Source organism: Poecilia mexicana, unplaced genomic scaffold (genome assembly GCF_051168715.1).
Source record: "Poecilia mexicana isolate PSO_F unplaced genomic scaffold, ASM5116871v1 scaffold_4, whole genome shotgun sequence".
Lineage (NCBI taxonomy): Eukaryota > Metazoa > Chordata > Actinopteri > Cyprinodontiformes > Poeciliidae > Poecilia > Poecilia mexicana.
The window spans coordinates 22,242,639-22,261,084 of NW_028263373.1; the positions used below are offsets into that span (position 1 = coordinate 22,242,639).

Consider the following 18,446-nt stretch of genomic DNA (forward strand, 5'->3'; position numbering starts at 1 on the left):
GAAATATCTATTGTACTTTCAAAAGAAGGTTCTTCTCTGCTGTTTTCTGAGCAGCAGCCTGTTGTCGTCTCTGCAGATGCTCTTCATGCTTTCATATATGAAATAATTACTGTTATTACGACTGTTATCAATATTATTGTTACTAATTAGCGAAGTTGTGTGTTATTACTGCATCGTGGAATATTGCATTTTTAAAATACATTTCTTCTTAATTGTATGTTGCTCGTGGTTATGTTTTATTTACTAATAATTTAACAATTTGTGAACAAACATGCAATTTCTTCTGGGGGATTAATAAAATCTATTCTGTTCTATATTGATATAGAATGATTGATTCTTGCTCACAGTGGCGTGCATTGTCCCAGAGATTGATATGGATTTAGAAAACCCTAAGTAAAAATGAATAATAATTCACTAGGTGATCCTATTAATGTAAGAGGGGTGTTTGTAAATATAAGTTTATACTTCTGCTTTGAACGTGTATATATATGTTATTGTTGTTGTTTCTCTTGCGTTTGTTTTAAATTTATTTTCTTTGTTTATAACTTTGTTCAATAAAGTCAAACTCAAACTTATTCATGTGGCTTGGTCCCCCTAATAAAATAGGGACAAAGAACAGGAGGCCCCATGTTTGTCTCTAAAGAACAGCAAAACATGGACTATAAATTACACAAAATCCACTGCAATTCAGAAAAACATGACATGAACAAAGCCACTGCAGCATTTACTCATTTAGAAATAAAGAATGCATACATTTGTCTTATTTATTGTTTCAATATAAGAAGATGTTGGTGAAAGAAAATAATCCCAACTAACAAGAATTCATATAACTCTGATTAGCAACCAGATAAAACAGAAAGTTGTTTTTCTTTCTCTCTTCTTTATCATTTTGGCATTTTATTCATGCCAAAGTGTGCAAAGGCATTCACTCTCCCGATGTCTACATGCAGTTCTTTTTATGTCCACTTGAGGGCGCCACATGTTAGAAAATGAATTTAAACGACACCCAACGCTCCAGTGTTCAGTACAGATTTTAGAGAAGAGAACGATGATGATGGTGGAAGTCAAACTGTACAGTATTTTTTGCAATATCAGTGTTTTTGCAACAAAAATAATGTATAAGCAGTCAAATAAAGCTTAAATTAAAACAAAAGATGCTCAAATTTTACATAGAAGCTAATTGCTTAGCTAGACACAATAAAAGATGTTAGAATTAAATAAATGTATGAATATATTACTAACCTTGAGCAAAGCCAGGGCCACATTGAAGATGATGCTCAGTCCCTTTAAGACACAGAGAAAGATGTAAGAAGAAGAGAAAAATGATATGGACAACTTTCCTGTTACTTTGCAAAAAAACAAAAACAAAAACAAAAAATAAACAAACAAAAAATTGTAAACTTTAAGTTTCATTACCAGCTTAATTTTTTCTTTTCAAAACATTAATTCTAGATACCGTATAGAAACACTAGATATTTCTATAGTGGTCCTGCTAAAGTATTTATACCTCTTGAAATGTTTTATTTAGTTACATCTTACATAAATATTTCATTGCTTTCGAGAGGGGGTTATAGGAGATCTGTGTGACAAGTCAACAGGAAGTATAGCATAATAGTGAAATGGAAGAAAAAATGATGCATTGATTTCAATAGTTTTACTCACAGAAACCTGCATTTGTCCTGTCACTTTTGGAGTAAATCCCAGCCTTAATTGTCCACTAAACATTTAAATCATTCTTAGATAATGTACCGTATTTTCCGCACTATAAGGCGCACCGGATTATAAGGCGCACCTTCAATGAATGGCCTATTTTAGGACTTTTTTCATACATTAGGCGCACCGCATTATAAGGCGCATAGAATAGACGCTTCATACTCTATTATTACACATCCACATTAATAAAGAAATGGTCCCCGAGTACTTTATATAGTAGGCTGGCCCAGCCGTTGTTTCACTCACGGTGTTGGTGTTGCGATATTATGCCCAAGTGCTTTCTGGGTAACACAGACCAACCGACACGCTGCCGCTGCAGTCTCTGTCTCTCTTCCCCTGCCCCTCCCCCCCTTTAAATGTATTATCAAACTTTATTAACAAACCAGTGTTCTGACAACTATCCCAGCATGCACCGCGCACTACTTCTTCTTCGGGGGAAAAAGAAGTTGGCGGCTGCTTACCGTAGTGGACCAACTACGTAAGCAGCCTACTGCATGTCTGTGTAAACATGACGTCTTTCATTTCGATCTGAGTTAATTAGCGTAGCATTTCTGCCGGATTTTCACAACATATCAGCCACGACAATGGACAGGGGAACCAACAAGTTCATGTCATCTTTTTTGGACGACATCAAGGTGTTTGAGCCACTGGATGCCTCCAACATTGTGCGCGTCACAGCTAAAAGCTACCGATAGATGAGGAAAACAGCAGATCCTCACACCCTCAGCATAAATATAGCTGTGGACAAGATCACTGATGCCTATTGTTCTTGCAAGGCTGGGTAAGTCGGCATTCATGGTTTTGATGGTCCACAATGTACATTAGCATATGTTTACTACTGTAGCTTGTGTTTGTGAGACGGTCACGCACGTGGTAGCTGCACTGTGATCTAAAATGGGCATTAGCCAATGAAACGCGGCCCCTGTGGTAAGGTCCGTTGCTGGACCTGTTGTGGCTCAATATTGGTCCATATATAAGGCGCACCGGATTATAAGGCGCACTGTCGGCTTTTGAGGAAATTGAAGGTTTTTAGGTGCGTCTTATAGTGCGGAAAATACGGTAAGTTTAGTCTGGTCAGTTCTGCATATTTTCATCTCCAATCAGAATGTGATGCTTTAGGGTGTCCTGTCACTTTAAATCCAAATTTACCGCTGCTGGCCAAGTCCCCAACTCAACGTTTACATTCACATGTGAAAATGGCTACAAACAGATGTGCAATTATACAACCATCTTTGAAAAGTAGATGTAGAGCCTCCTGCACAACCAACAAGAATGCAGCAAGTGTTTTCTGGATGGTAAGTCGACAACAAAACACCAGCTAACTCTGCCTGGGTTGCTAGGCAACGGGTTGGGCTCAGCTGGGGTTTTCTGCTGATTTGTGACTTACATTCTGAAGGCTTTTGAAATGGCTCCTTTTTCAGACACCAAAAAACTTATTGCCAAAAACTGACTGGGATTCTTTTTTTTTATTGCTTGGGCTGTTTTAAGAAGCAAAAATGTGAGTTTTGCATAATACATTCCCTTTAAGATGAACTCAGGTATGACCTCCCTATGTGTTACAATTCAAAATATTGTCTATATTCTGTTTAAAAAGTATTTCACAGCTTTCTTTCTTAGCTTTATGCCCGTGGCCGCTGTAAAAACCAGCTCTTTGCTTTCCATTTTACTGTGACACTTCTTTCAATTTTGACACAAAAAGAAAATGTAGAACCGATGCCAGCTCTGCATGGGAACACCCCTCTCCTTGGTCTCTGGGACAACCAGTTCACATGGCAACATGGAGCTAAAAATATCCAGAGAGCTCCAAAAATAACCGAAGAAAATGAAAAGAGGATGGGCTCTGCCTCCACACACTGATCTTTGTGGGCCTGAAGATGGTGCTACCATGCTGAGCCAAGATCAAAGGAGCGTGTGAGGGAAAGAAATACCAACTCATCCCAGCAAGGAAGAATCAGAGGAGATGAAAGCCAAATATTCAGAAAGGGGAGGACACAGTATGGGTGTGTTAGGAAGTTTTCACAAATACTAAAGTGAGGCGAATTGAGCAGATCCAGCAAGGTCACTCTTTTAAAAAAGACATGAAATGAGTTTCTGCCCTGAGTTCTGGTTTCCAAATGAGAAAAAAAATATCTAGACTGAGAAGTAAACACAAAGGCTGAACATTTTGAATCATAAAACAGGCTTACAAGTTCAGCTCTGTAAACAAGGTTGTGAATTAGATGGAGATTGTTGCTAAGACTGAGAAAAATAAAGATAATCTCTTTAATTTTTAAATTTAGACCCCAAAAGAGGAGAGTTTTAGCTGGATGCGAGAGCTGAGGTTTTACTGGCATGTTTTCATCCTGCAGCTCATTGGCTGAGAAAAAACAAGGAAACTTTTAATTGTTCTGCCTCAGGCCCACAGAAGGAGAGAGGAGGAGGGAGGACAGCAGGAAAGAGGAGGAACATATTTCATGTTGATTGTTTGTGCAAAGAAACTTTTCATAAAAAACCCAATAGGTTTTAGAATCACTTTCTACTCTGGAATTCATTTCTACTTATTTATTACAAGAAATATCGAAAAACTGATTTTTGTAAGCATTCAGTAGCTCAAATCAGAAGTTTAAATACATTCATACACTAAGATTATTATACTTTTTAACAATTTCCGAGCCCCAGATTATGATTTAATGACTTTTAAAGCTTCTGATGAGGTCGATTCATGTCTCAAAATCCTAGAAGTGACCGCCTTCATCTGTTCAAATAACCATGTGTCAGCATAAAAAGCACATGAACTCAAACTATCATGGCATTCAGGAAGAAGGTAACATATTAAACCTGCTAATTATTTGTACATTTTGAAAAAAAATGTAGAAATGAACCAAACAGCAGCAATATAGTTTCTAAAAATGTTAGCTGAAGCTTGTGAGTGTCAATATCCACAGAGAACTGAGTTCTGTACTCACATACTCAAATATTTTATATTCACAGTATAAAAGGCAATTTTATCAAATACCAAGAAAATATAAACCTCTGAACTTGAGGAAAGTTTAAAACAATCCTGTCAAAGATTTTCTGGCATGCAGCAAATAGAAATCACTTTGGCACCTATTAATCCCTTATTCTGCCACACAGATATAATTAAATGTTTTTAGAAATTCTGGTTTCAATTATAATCTAGCTAATAATTAGGTAAAATAACTGAATAAACCCCAAATGTTCTTTGCTGTCAACTACTTTCCCTGTCAGATGTATTAAAGCTTGTTTAAAATTATTGATTTTCTGGCACAAATCTCAGTTTGAAGCTCATAATTTTTAAGTAGGGCAGGCTGGCATGTTTGAAGGAGTCAAGAAGAGGCTTTAAACCTTAAAACCCTCAGCATGGTGGTCAATCTGAGGGTCCATTTCATTACCAGTGGTGCTGGTGAGCTGCACAAAGGGAATGGGGAAGAGGCAGATAAGATGAAATGAGAAGGATTACCTTCAGATTTATTTACTTCACCTTCAGCCAATAGTTTCTGATTAAAACCCTTTTTGTGCACAATTAAATGTTCCAACAGGGCAGAGATCTCAGCACATCTTTACTTCGACAGCCCAACCTCAACCCTATTGAAAATATGTGCTTAAAGATCAGGTATTTCACATCAGATTTACTTTTATTGTCATTGTGCAATAAGAAAGCACAACAAAACTTTAAAAATAGCCACTCTTGAAGGCCTGTCAAATACCTGAATAAAATAATAATAAATAAATATGTTTCAATAAATATAGTAGAAACACAGAACAACTGGGATGTTAAGGAAAAATAAATAAATACATACGAATAAATAAATTAGCTAATTAATTTATTATATTAAATTAGTAAATAATTTGCCAGGAACTCTAAAAATGTAAATTTCTGCAGTTGTGATATAAAAAAACCAAGTGGTAAAATATCAAGTCAGAACTGTCGGACGTTAAACGTTTTGACAGAAATCTGAGACGGTGAGAAAAGTGAGAAGGACCAAAATTTAAAAAAATAAAAGTAGATGTATGTACAGTATAAAGTGAAGGCTGACATTTTGACTCTGGATTATAAAAAACATTCAATAAATTAAAGTTGTGCATCCAGTTCTAATTAGTTTCAGTTTTATCAGTCTAACTGTTTTAAAAGCACAATTAAAAGCTCCAAAAACATTAATACCAATGAGGAGTGTATGTAAACTTCTGACCACATCTCTACTTGTGGCTATAGGTTCAGATCAACCGTTTTCCTCCACAATCATCTCTTTTTATTCCCATTTGTAATCACTTTAGTCAATCCATAATGGTGGCTAACCCTCTAATGTCTGCCACTCTCCTTTCTTCCTATTAACCCTGCCATTTCATCTTATTTCATGTTTCCAGATGGTTGAATTTCCCATTAAGCGATTCTATACATACAATGCAGACTAAATCCTTCTCACAATGCTCCAAGTACACCACTTTGTGCTGCCTTTACCTCACAAAGCAGCAAGTCAGTGATGTGGAAAACCATGCAGAGGGGGAACTTGGCCGTAAAGAGGGTGAGGAACCACTGGGAGGCATACATGTGTGCCTCCAGGTTCAGCTCCTGGAAGTGGGCCCAAAGGTCTGGGAGCTGTTCCTGCGGGAGCAGAATGAAAAAAAGGATAAGGAAAGTCTTTTGTGAGATGAAACAACCATCACAGCAATATAAAGCAAAGATGCAGTACTGCTCATGGCTTCTACTTTAAATTTCAGTGACACAACAATGAGCGATTGATCTGAATTGAAACCAAAATCACAGAGTAAGCTCTTTAAAAAAGCATAAGAAACTCTATGACCAGCACTGTACTCCAATAAAATGTTGATTTGAAAACAATTAGAAAAGGATCGACCATAAATGAGCATAGTTTTAAAATGTAGTCAATACGGAGTGTTTTATAATATTAGTAATCTGAGCACAATTATCAATGCACATTATTTTTTACTTAAAAAAATGTGTCTGCAGAAATTCACATTCAAAATATTCTCCAAAAATTTTGGCTGCAAAAAGTCAAATGCAGAAATTTGCCTAAGAAATAATTCTCCTATATTACACTAACATTATGTTAGTATTTTAGCTAATAATTGCATATCAACAGCTGTGTGAATAGCAGGTGGTATTATCTAGCGTTATCTATTAGCTAAAGTGCCATATCTAGCACCTAGCTACAGGCTAATATATTAGCCAATGTTAGCATAGCAGATAGAGTTAGCAGCAATTAGCAACCTCACTTTTGCATTTTTATGGTTTGGTATTTATGTCTATTGAGAGTCGATTAGCATGTTAGCTAAATCTAAATGGAATATAATTTAGCATAGTAGCGTCTAATCCTAGCATAGTAGAAAATGTTGACTGCTCAAAGCTAATGCTAATGTTAGCACATTAACTAAGTTGGTATTTTTGTTAATGATAGCATAACAGCTGGTGCTGGCAGAACAGTGTTATGTACATTTACCTGACATGCTTTACTCAGTGTTAATAAACATTTTAGTCTTTTATTTTTTCCTATTATCTATTTTTCTGGTTTCCTGGTCAGTTCTTCAACAAGAGAGGAGTAATACGGTTTTCCACATTCACTTTGCATTTTAAAGGAAATGTAAATTCTTAGTTCTATTTTAATTTATGTCTTCGTTGTTTATATTACAGTTTATGGTCACATCCAGTTAGAACAGTGGACTGATGTAATAAAGCCTCCACCAGTGCTGTTTGCCGCCTTTGATTATGTCCATTTTATTAATGGCCTTATTCAGTTCAACGATAATTTGCTTTTTTTAGTGTCATCACAGATTTACTGAGGCTTGATTTCCAACACACCTCTCCATATTCTTGTGACATTCAAGTATATTTGGTGACCAGAGGGAAAAGTTGACAAGCAACAGATATGTGAGAAAATGCAACTGATGCAACACCCTGCAACACTTAAAAAAAGTGTTTGCAACAACATGTAAGACCAACATGTCCATTCCTAAAACATACATTTATAAAACTCTACTAATACGTCCAGTTAGGATTGTGTTTCCAAACATTGTGTTGCATTTCATTTCACTGTGACTTGTCTTTTAAAACATACAGGATGGTTTCACCGACCTGCATTAGTTTCTCCAGCTGATAGAACTTGCAGTGAAGATCTTCAAAGTTGTTCTTGTACAGACCTCTGAGGCCATATTCATACATTATCTTCACCAAGACACAGAAGGCCTGCTCCTCAGGCATCTGAAAACACACAGATAACGTCATTAATTACACTAACAGATACCTTGAACGACAAAATGCCCATATGATGTTATAGGTGACATTATTACTGTCTCAAAATAAACATTTATGTACAGAGGAAAGTTGGGGACATAACTTTAAAGATGACCCTGTTTAGGATAAGTCTATGATCTAAACAAAAAAAAAAAAAAAAAAAAAAAAAAAAAATATATATATATATATATATATATATATATATATATATATATATATTTACACAAAATCATTCTTAGAAAATGAGAGATTAGTCTGCTCAGCTTTGCCTATTTTGAAGTCTTTTCAGAACAAGCTGCTTTAGAGCCTCTTGTCACTTTAAATCAATCTAAGCTGCTGCTGGCCATGTCCCACATTTACACTGGCAAAACGGCTGCAAACAGATGCGCAATTATGTAACCTTAAATCTTTGAACAGCAAAAGTAGAACCTCCTGCACAACCAGCAAGAATGCAGCAAGTAGTTTCTGGATGGTAAGTGGACAACAAAACACTCGTCTCTTCCAGCAGCCATTGTACAGCGCATGCAGAGGTAAAACCAGCTGGCCAAAACATGCTGGAGTTCAGCTGGGGTTGCTAGGTAACGGGCTGGGCTTTGCTGGGGTTGCTAGGTGATTTGTGATGTTACATTCCAGAGGTAAATTTTCCAGAAACCAAAAAGCATTTGCTTATCACCTGGAAGTCTAAAAATGTAAATTTTTGCCTTAAACAAGTTTATTGTGCATAACTTCTCTTCATGTTTCTGTGTTTGCTTGGGCACATAAGTATAAAGCTTATTAGTGAAAATGTAACACTGGGTCTTTGTGGATATTAATGGCTCCACACAAACACACACAGAGAGGGAGGAGATATTTAATCAGAGAGACAGTGTGTGTTTGGAGCTGAATACACTTCTGCAGGTAAAATTGAACCCCAATAAATATTCCAGACACCTTGTCTATAAACAACCAGTCATCCTCAGTGTCCCTCTTATCACTTCTTCTCCTTTCTTCCTCTACTGCCTCTTCCTCCATAACTTCCTCTTCCTCCTCCACACCAATTCCTTCTGTCTCTTCATTCTCAGATCCCTTCTTCATGACTCTCCTTCCTCATCCTTCCTGACATCTCCCCTCCGTCTCTCTGCTCTTTAACCTCTCCTGCCCTTGGTATTTGGACTTTGATCAAACTTCCTCCAGTCTCCCCTCCTTTTGGGACTTCCTCCATCATGTGTTGTCACCTCTTCTCTCTCTCCTCCATCTGTCTTCGCAGACTTTCTCTCACAAAATTTCCTCCAGTTAAAATTTGTGTAACAGAAATAGGCAATAAGAGTCACCCCATGTGAAATATAAAACTACATATATATGTCTTTGATTTCTACCGTTTTTAAATGTAGTTATAAATGTTTACCTGACACTAACAACATTTATTTATGAACTTGATTTTATTCATAGTTGTTGTTTTGTCTCTTTTTTGAGTGTCAACTTTCACTGTTGGAAAACAGTGGCAAATAATATTCTTATTAAATGAGCCGTGATATAAGTAGCTCAAAGAAACATCAAAAAGAAAGAAAAAATAAATAAACATCAACATAAAGATGCTTACAAACTACAAATGAACATAAAAGGTATTTAAGTGACAGAAATGCAGGTGTTCAGATTTACAAAGAACTGGGTTCTTACAAGAAATATCTCATTTCTAGTCAGAATTTTTAACATTTCTGTCAGTTTTCCAACATGGACACGAGATACTGCAACAATAATTATATATATATAAAGCTAAAAAAAAAACACAGAATGTAAATTAATAAGTAGGTAAATAAAAAACACAACACAGCAGAGAAAATAAGTCGGGATGTAAAGTGATCATTTTCTCCCAACTCTGATTCGGACATAAGTTGGATGCTTCAAAAGTTTAACATTTAAATCTGCACAAAACCAGTGAAGTGAAACGTAAAAAATGTTGTTTAGAGAGGCTGAAAAAAACATCACATATACATGGACAGAGCATATATATATATATATATATATATATATATATATATATATATATATAAAAACAAGTTTTACCCGTCATTAGTTTTTATATAAAATGTAACAGGCAAGGTTATGAGCCCACATTTCTGACTGCATTAATCATTAAGCTAATCAATGGAGATTTAATGGGGGACAAGTTTACTCACATGTAGAAGAAGAACGGCAGCCAGAAAAGACTGACCCTGACAGTAACCGATTTCCTCATCATAGACGGAATAAGCCTGCAAAAGAATAAACAACAGAAAGGAAAAATTTAAACAGGTAATTTTACCACCGACAAACATGAACTCATTTTTAAGGTTATTTACACCTGATGGACAAACCAAAGTTACTAAAGTGCAGATTTTAGAGAGACGAGTTGCAGATTTTATCCGGCTGAATTCTTTCGTTCTTTCTTTTATACCCGAAAGCAGAACTGAATGATGAAAAGCTGTACTGTTTTTTTAATGTGAGAAGAAACAAATTTATACAAAAATGTCAACATTTGCACAGAAACATAAATATAGAACCACAAATAACCTATTTAAACTGTTATGAATTAGTTACACATCATTAGTGAAGCTATAGATAATGAAAATTAGATGTTTTAATATTCTGCGTGTTTCTCCTTTTGTAAAATGATCTATGTGCTCCAGACATTTACCACCCTTCTTAAGCAAGAGTCTGAGGATCAGCAGCCATTCACATCTAGACCAATCGATCTTAAAAGCTTTGTGCCTCGCTGCTCCTCCAGTGTATCGCTGCGATATAACTGTTGTTGTCAGAACATCAGTGCCAACAGAGTACATCTCCTGAGAGACAGCTTCTCCGTAACGCTTCAGCTTTACCAGAGGAGTTTCCTCAGAGGAACACCTCTCAGTCTCGTCTTTCCTTCTGTGTTCGTGTCAACCTTGTTCAATGTCACTTTCTACGAGTCTGCTAACATGGCACAGACGTTCTGCAGCTAATTAAACTGATTTTTTAAAAAGATGACTGAAGCACTTTGGAGCGTATAAACTCTGAAAACAGGATTGGATTTTAGCCTACGCTGCCTTTACTCAGCCACTGTAAAGGCTTCGTATAGACTGTCCTTGCACTCACCAAGTGACACAGAGTATAACTACAGTGTGCAACCTTGGGTTTGTGCCTGTTTGTCCAATAAATCGATGCAGTAAACTGCGGTAAAGGGGAGTGCTTATAAATGAGCCACAGAGTAAAAAATCTCAGAAAAGAAGAAACGTGATATAAAATTCAGGCAAATCTGTTACATGTGTTTTTGTGAGGTGGATCTGTGCTTCATGGCAACAACTAAATGAGCCCTGTAAACATTTTAAGATGGTTAAAACTTCATTGTTTTTAGTGGCATTTTACAGTAAAGTAACAAAAAGAAGGAATGATTGTCAAGTGAAATAAAAACAGTTTGCAATGTTTCTATATAAATAATCAGAAAAGTGTGATTCCTTGTGTGAATGCCTTGCAGAAGCATCTCTTGCTGCAACTTTGATTAATGCTCTCATTACGCTTCCTGTTAGTTTAGGTAAACAGTGATGTCTTGGTATATTTGGAAACTGTTTCTTTTTAAATATTGACCAATGAGACACTCAACTCTGATTTAAACTTCTCCAAGACGATATTCTTGACCTGCCTTAAGTACAAAAAAACCCGACTGGACTCTATTTGATACCCTGTTTTCCTTCCAATTTCCAACTATGCACTACCTTGTGTTGGTTTGTCACATAAAATCCATTCAACCTTGTTGTAGTACAACAACAAATTGTGAAAAGGTTAAATGAAATTGAATCGACACACCCAGCACATTAGCTGCTGAGTTGATGCTCACTCTTTTCCATGCAAAGTTAAACGACGGGCAGACAGGAACGGTCCCACTGCTGCTGTGCTCAGCTAATTTTGGTATTTTGATGTGGAGGTAATGGAGAAGTCTTGTGGCGCTGTCTGCGGTGTAATCTACAAGCTGACATGCTTGATGGAGTGTGGCGTTCACACGTCTCCAACTCGACTGGGAGAAGAGCATGCTGACAGATGGATGGGGGAGGTCCTGGTGGGTGAAATCTAAATTTGTTGGCCCGGGCAGATAATGGACTCAGAGGGGTGGATTATTGCGAAAAACGCCTAGTTTCTCAACTGTGGAGAAGACAGATTTTTTCTATTCTTAGACGTTGAGCAAGTAACTGTGGAAATGTTTGGTGCTTCAAATGTCTTATTAATCCTTATGTAAAGTTCTGTAAGGATCTGTGGGGCTTTATTTGTTAAAACTTCAGCAATACCATCCGTAAAGTTCTCAAGTACTGGGATACAAAGTAAAAGGAGAACAGTATGTGAAACTCCAACATGTTTTATAGCTGGTTTATGTGAAGCGGAAGGAGAATAATGTGTAGTTTCCACCATTTATAAAATAAAAAATGTGCCATGGATTTGTAATAAGAATCGGAGATATTGCTTAAAAATATAATCTCAGATTTTTTCATACCAGATCCGATTTCTAATCTTAATTGATAATTTTTTATGTTGCTCGCTGCCATTTCTAAAAAAGTAAATACAAATGACAGAAACTATTTTCAAAGAGTGATTTTTAGTTCAATCATCCCTTCTTTACATTGTAAAATGGAGTATTAGGACCAAGCTACGAGCATTTTTGTTTAATTATGAGAATCTAGTCATAATAACTTGGGGTAATTCTATTTAGACACACTGAACCTGCTGCACTGAACCCCATTGAAAACCTCCTGGTTGATTTCTGAACTCTTCCTGAGTTAAAACATTAGTATTGTTGTTTCTGAATGAATATAAACTTTTCTTTGCATTATTTGAGGTCTAAAAGCTCTGCATCTGTTTCATTAATTTGAGCATTTCTCATTTTCTGCAAATAAATAATACATTTTTGCTTGGAATATCAAAGACATGTTGTCAGTAGTTCATAGAATAAAATACTCAAACATATAGCTATAACAAGTAAAATCAGAGAAACTGATCATTTTGTAATGGTCTCTTAATTTTTGCCAGAGCTGCATATTCTGCTGCCTGCAGTAACACACTACCAGGATCCAGAAAAGTGCAACATATGGTAGAAAAATTCTGTTTTTTTAATAAAAATAGAAAAGAGCTGCAGGTTTTATTTTCCAGCTTATTGCTGATGGAGGAAATTGTGTCTCAAGTAGGAATGTTTCTGAAACAAAAGATTTTAGAGAGAAAACGCACCAATTCAGCAGGTGACCTTCCCCACAGAATAAAGGTTGGAAACGAAGCACTTTCAGGCATGAAACGGAAGAAGTTATAAAGGTGAGAATGAACTTTGTCCTGGATCCTCCATGTCTGAAAAGCCTGAAGATCCAACCAACCTTAACAGCTGAAAATCTACATGGATTTGCATACAAATGAAGGCTGGCACGACTCTGACCCAGTTGGGACCAGAGTGGATGTTAAACCTCCCTGACAGGTTCTCCTGCAGCACTGACCAAACATGCTCTGTTTCCACTGTGCAATAAACACAAACAGTGTAAGTTACAGTTTACCACGTTACACCAAAACTAGCTTCAGTTTTATTGGGAAACAACAGTTCATGGTTAACAAGCTCCTTTCTTTGACATTTCAGCTTTCTGTTTAAATGAAGACCACATCATCTGAAAACTAAACAAACTTAAATAAATTTCACACGACAAATTAATGATTAATGTTTTTTGAGGGTACATTTTGTTTAGAAAGACTTCATAATCCATCTTATTTATGGTTTTGGTTGTGCTTAGTTTTTATTTTGGATATTTAAATTGTTTTCCAGTTTCTATGTGGAGTGTTATCTGCAAAATTCAAGTTTATTCGTCCCTGAGAGGATGAACTTACATTATTACCCCATTATCAATATATTAGTTGAAAATCATCTCAAAGCAACAATATCATTTCTGGGACAATTTATTATCCAGTGAAATTTGTTATTGTGACAATCATATTTGGTATTAATTAAGAAATTCTACACTGAACTAGTTTTACAACTTGTGATTTAATAATATTCGAATAACTTAAGGATTAAAACGTTTCTACTTGCTGAGGAGTAGACGCTCAACTGAATACAAATAGAAACATTTTAAGTTTGTAAACTGCTGAAAATTTCACAACAAATCTTATTTTATACTGCAGAATAATACAGAAAATGTTATTCATTTATTATGTCATTTAATATGGTGAACGTTAATGTAACTGTGAGAAAAACAACTGTGACCGTTTCATTTTAGGCAGGATAATAAACTCCTAGTTTATTGGGTTCTTAAAAATTTAAGCTTCGTCTTCTTCCTCTACAGATTAATCTCACTGAAAAGATATTAATTTGGATGTTTGGTTTATGCCAGTGAAAGCATGATATGAACCATCCTGCAGCTCTGATTGCTAAATGTCACAAAAATTGTAGATATTTGAGAATAACAAGCCGTGGAGCAACTTGACTGACTGGAGCAGCGGGGAGATAATGAAGTTTGTGACAGAACAGCTGGAAATACATCCAGGATGTGCAGAACAGTTTATAAAAGCAGCACTGTGGTTAAAAGAAGCGCATAGGCAGGGAGCAGGACTCACTTTGACACATTTCTATGGTGCTGACCTTGGTTCTGTCTGGAAAAAAAGCGTATCTTCATAGAAAATTGCCTCAGCATGAGAGAACGCAGGGGAGCTTCTAGTTATAGAAGCATCTTTCTTTCTTTAGTTTTGCAGAATTACATCAAAATGGAAGCAGATTTACAAAACTAAAATGATTTTTAAAAGTTGGAGGAGGGCAGCAATCACTTTAATGATAACTCTTAGCATGTTAGCATGTCAGAAGCAACCATTGAGCCATCAATTAAATTCTAAATGGTGGATTCAGTGTCTGCTTGTCTTCTATTGGTCAACTTCAAGATGCAAAGTTGACCAATAGGAGAGAAGCTGACTCTGAATCTCCACCCACCAGTCTTGCTCCTTTGTCACTGTGCATCTTACAAAGAGGAAGAAAAACAAAACATCAGAAAAAGTCTTTAAATAATTGGACAAGGGAGAAAAATCAATGTATGCAAAAAAAGGTAATAATTAAAAAAATTGCCAAGTAACTACAGAATATGGAAAAAAAGAATAAATAAATTAATAATAAAAAAAGGAAACTAATTAACAAAAGATAATATTAAATTAATACTGTTGAAAATAATAAGTTCTTATTTTTTGGATGCAATATTACATTCTTTATCAAACCATGTATTTATTGGTCTGATTAATATTTTAGTTAGTCATATTAATAAATAATATAAATAAAAATAATTATTTAATATTATTTGTTGCTAATTTTTGCAGGATCAACCCTCCATACTTGTAGGACAGACTGACACAAATGTATCAGTAAAGACAAAAACAATGTAAATTATAAACTATAAGCCAAAAATAACCACTAAGCCTGATGAGACTTGGAGAATGAAAGGGTAAAAAAAAAGTTTTTACCCTTTGACAGGCAAATTTATGACATCTGATAATTAGTAACTCCAACAAACATAGAAACTTAACATCATCTTAAAATATTCCCTTAAGGAAAGGTGAGCTAAACAAATAATATAGTCAAAAAATGTTATTTTCTGATAAACTATATATAGAAGCCAACAGGTAATATTGTTGCTAACTAACTGCATGTTTTTTCACAGCCTCCCTGCTAGGAGCTGGGCTCACCTTGCAGATCTTGTAGAGTGAATCTTGTCCATCTCCATCGGATTCTTTGAAGTAGTCGTGTGCTGGAAACGTGCGATGGATGTCACGGGTGATGACGCTCTCCTGTGCCGAGTCCTGCAACACAGAGGGTAAACATACTTCAGGCAAAGCCAACAGAGCTTAAATTCATCCTTCTTAAAGTTTACATTCAGATCACTTTCAGTCCAGTTTTTTTCACAATACGATGAAATATAAACTGAATTGTTCCAGTATTATGTGTTGCAATGTTTGACCTCATTGTCTGTTACTCTGCTGATAACAGACGATGCACAAACTCTACAAACATCTATTGTTTAATGCCATTTTTCTTTTTTTTACTCTATTCAAACTTAGAAGTTTGCATACATCTTTACTATACATGAGAGTGACTAAGGAGCATCCAGATGATAATGTCAAGGTTTTGAGAACTTCTGATTTAAGTTTAAGTTAATTCACAGCAACAAACACACCATTTCCTTGTGTGACATCATGAATGTACAAAGAAATCAGCCAAGGTATCAAGACCTTCACCAGTCTGGTACAAAAGATTTGATCAAATACTAAAAACATTTATGTAAACATCTGACTTTTTAAGCTAAAATCTCTAAGATTGCTCTCATTAGTTTGGCAATTAGGGCATAGAAATTATTTAACTACCTTAAACAGGTAAATTGATGTCAGACAGAAACAAATATAATGTTTTACTTGATACATATTCATTTATCTGTCTTGTTATAGAGCAGCACCTTAAATGGTTCTGAGGATTACAATTGTATGACCTTATAAGAGTAAGAAAAATCTGGCTGAGCCTTAAAAGACTCAATATCTGTTTGATCTTTACTGCCAGTTTAAAAAAAGTCTCCAAAATATATGCTTTAATTTAAAGATACATCCTTTTCACCGCAACTGATACAAATTTTGACGAATATAAAGTCAAAATCTGAGAAAAGTTACACCACTGCATGAGTTCATAGCTTCATAAGCATATAACACCACCGGTAACACAATTGTGCACACATCATCTATCCAACTGCCTGTCCCACTGTTTTTGATTGACATAATTTCTTTAATTAAATTTTTTATGTTTAAGATTCAGAGTCTTTCCATGTATCTGCCATACTCCAACCAGAGGATTTAAAGCTGCTGGCACAGCTGTGTGTTCTGCTTTAATGAGATTTGTAGTGAGGAGGTGGCGCTTTGTTCTGTATATTATGTGTTGGAAATGGAAGAACATTACATTACAGCGAAAAAAAGAAGGAATAAAGTACAACTTTGACAGTTTTTTTTAGTCACAATCAGATGGTAAAATAGGTTTTCTAGATGTGGAGGATCTAAATTTCAACTTTGCAAATTTTTCTATAACAGGGCTAAATTTATGATAAGAAAAAAAATGAAGTGGAAATTTATGAACTGTAGATTTTATAAAAATATTCAAACCACAAAGGGAAAAATAGCTAGATGTATTTCACCTTTGAAATAAAGATCAAGTTGCTGCTTTATGTTGGGATCATGTGCAGCCCTCGGAAACAATTTGTTGCAGATTTAAATATTTTCTTTACAAAACATGGGAATTCTCCAGAGCTTTTTAAAACAAACCATTTCGACAGGGGTGTGAATACTTTTGAGTGAAGCTGTGGTGTGATGCATAAATAAGGATAAAGATGCAACTTTGTTAGATTAAATAACATGCAGCTCTTTTTTACTTTCTTACCTTTGCTTAACTATTCCATCACAGTTAAACCCATTTATTACGGCCGTATTACCATGGCAACATTTGCAATACCATCCAGAATTTGTTTGACAGTTAAAGTTGTAAACACTTTGATTTAATAAAGCATGCATGCCTCTGCTAATTAACAGCCTCATTACTCAAAAAATACCAAAAAATAAATAAAAATTAGGAGAGGACGTCCTCTATGCTCCCTAATCCCTTTCCTTTTCCTCTTTCATCCCTTCCTCCTCCTCTCTGCAGTTTCTGTCAGCACGGTCTTTTGTAGTGTTCAGTCCCCAGCCTTTTGTTTCTTTTTCTTGCTTATCGGCTGCTTTTTCCACTTCCACTCTCCTCTATTTTCTACTTCATGTCCCTCAGTGCCTTTGCTTCAGCTTCTTTGTGTATTTTTTTCCCTTTTCAGCTCGTATCTGTCCTCTTTCAGCATCCATGTGTCCTAAACGTTTGCAGCATCGCCCCTTATTTTCCAGGCAGACAGCAAGTAGACGATGCTTTCCAAGTTCCCTTTTATTACAAACTAACAAGGTTCTTCTTTCAGAGAGATGTCCCACATACGCTACGCACTAAATGTAACTTTGATTAGGTGAAAACTGAGGATTGGTTAAGGGGAAGAGCAAATATAAGATACAGAATTAACTTGGGGAAAACTATAGCTGTTACTCTCACAACCAAAGTTATTCTTTGCAAAAAAATCAGGAAAAAATGCACCTTTCCTCTTTCATTGTGCTCTATATGAATATTTATTATATTGTAACTCACTTAGTCAGGGTGCCTGCAAAAATATTAACATTTCTATAACTTTTTCACAGTTTGTCGGCACAAACCTCCAAGTATTTAAACATTGTTTGATGTGATAAGTTATTAATATATTCCACAGATACAAATCTGTGTGGCACTCACAATCTTCTCCATAAGTTCTAGTTATGAAGAACCGCATTTTGCTGCAATTACAGCTGCAAACCTTTTGGTGGTTTGTCTCAAACAGCTACGCACATTAAGAGACTGATAGTTTGCACAGGTGTTATTACAGCACAGCAACGTTTTCATAAACATTTC

At 35.7% G+C, this 18,446-nt stretch overlaps 1 protein-coding gene across 2 annotated transcripts in view; it reads right to left on the reverse strand.

Annotated features, from left to right (window-relative positions):
* rabgap1l (RAB GTPase activating protein 1-like) overlaps positions 1-18,446 on the reverse strand; it is a 117,153-nt gene that overhangs the window by 25,013 nt on the left and 73,694 nt on the right. For both annotated transcript variants that reach the window (XM_088005083.1, XM_015012419.2), the window contains exons 14-18: positions 15,644-15,757; positions 10,120-10,194; positions 7,805-7,930; positions 6,173-6,316; positions 1,243-1,284 (exon numbers count right to left, since the gene is read on the reverse strand). In XM_088005083.1, coding sequence (XP_087861209.1) covers positions 1,243-1,284; positions 6,173-6,316; positions 7,805-7,930; positions 10,120-10,194; positions 15,644-15,757 — 501 coding nt within the window. The remainder of the gene's footprint in view (positions 1-1,242; positions 1,285-6,172; positions 6,317-7,804; positions 7,931-10,119; positions 10,195-15,643; positions 15,758-18,446) is intronic.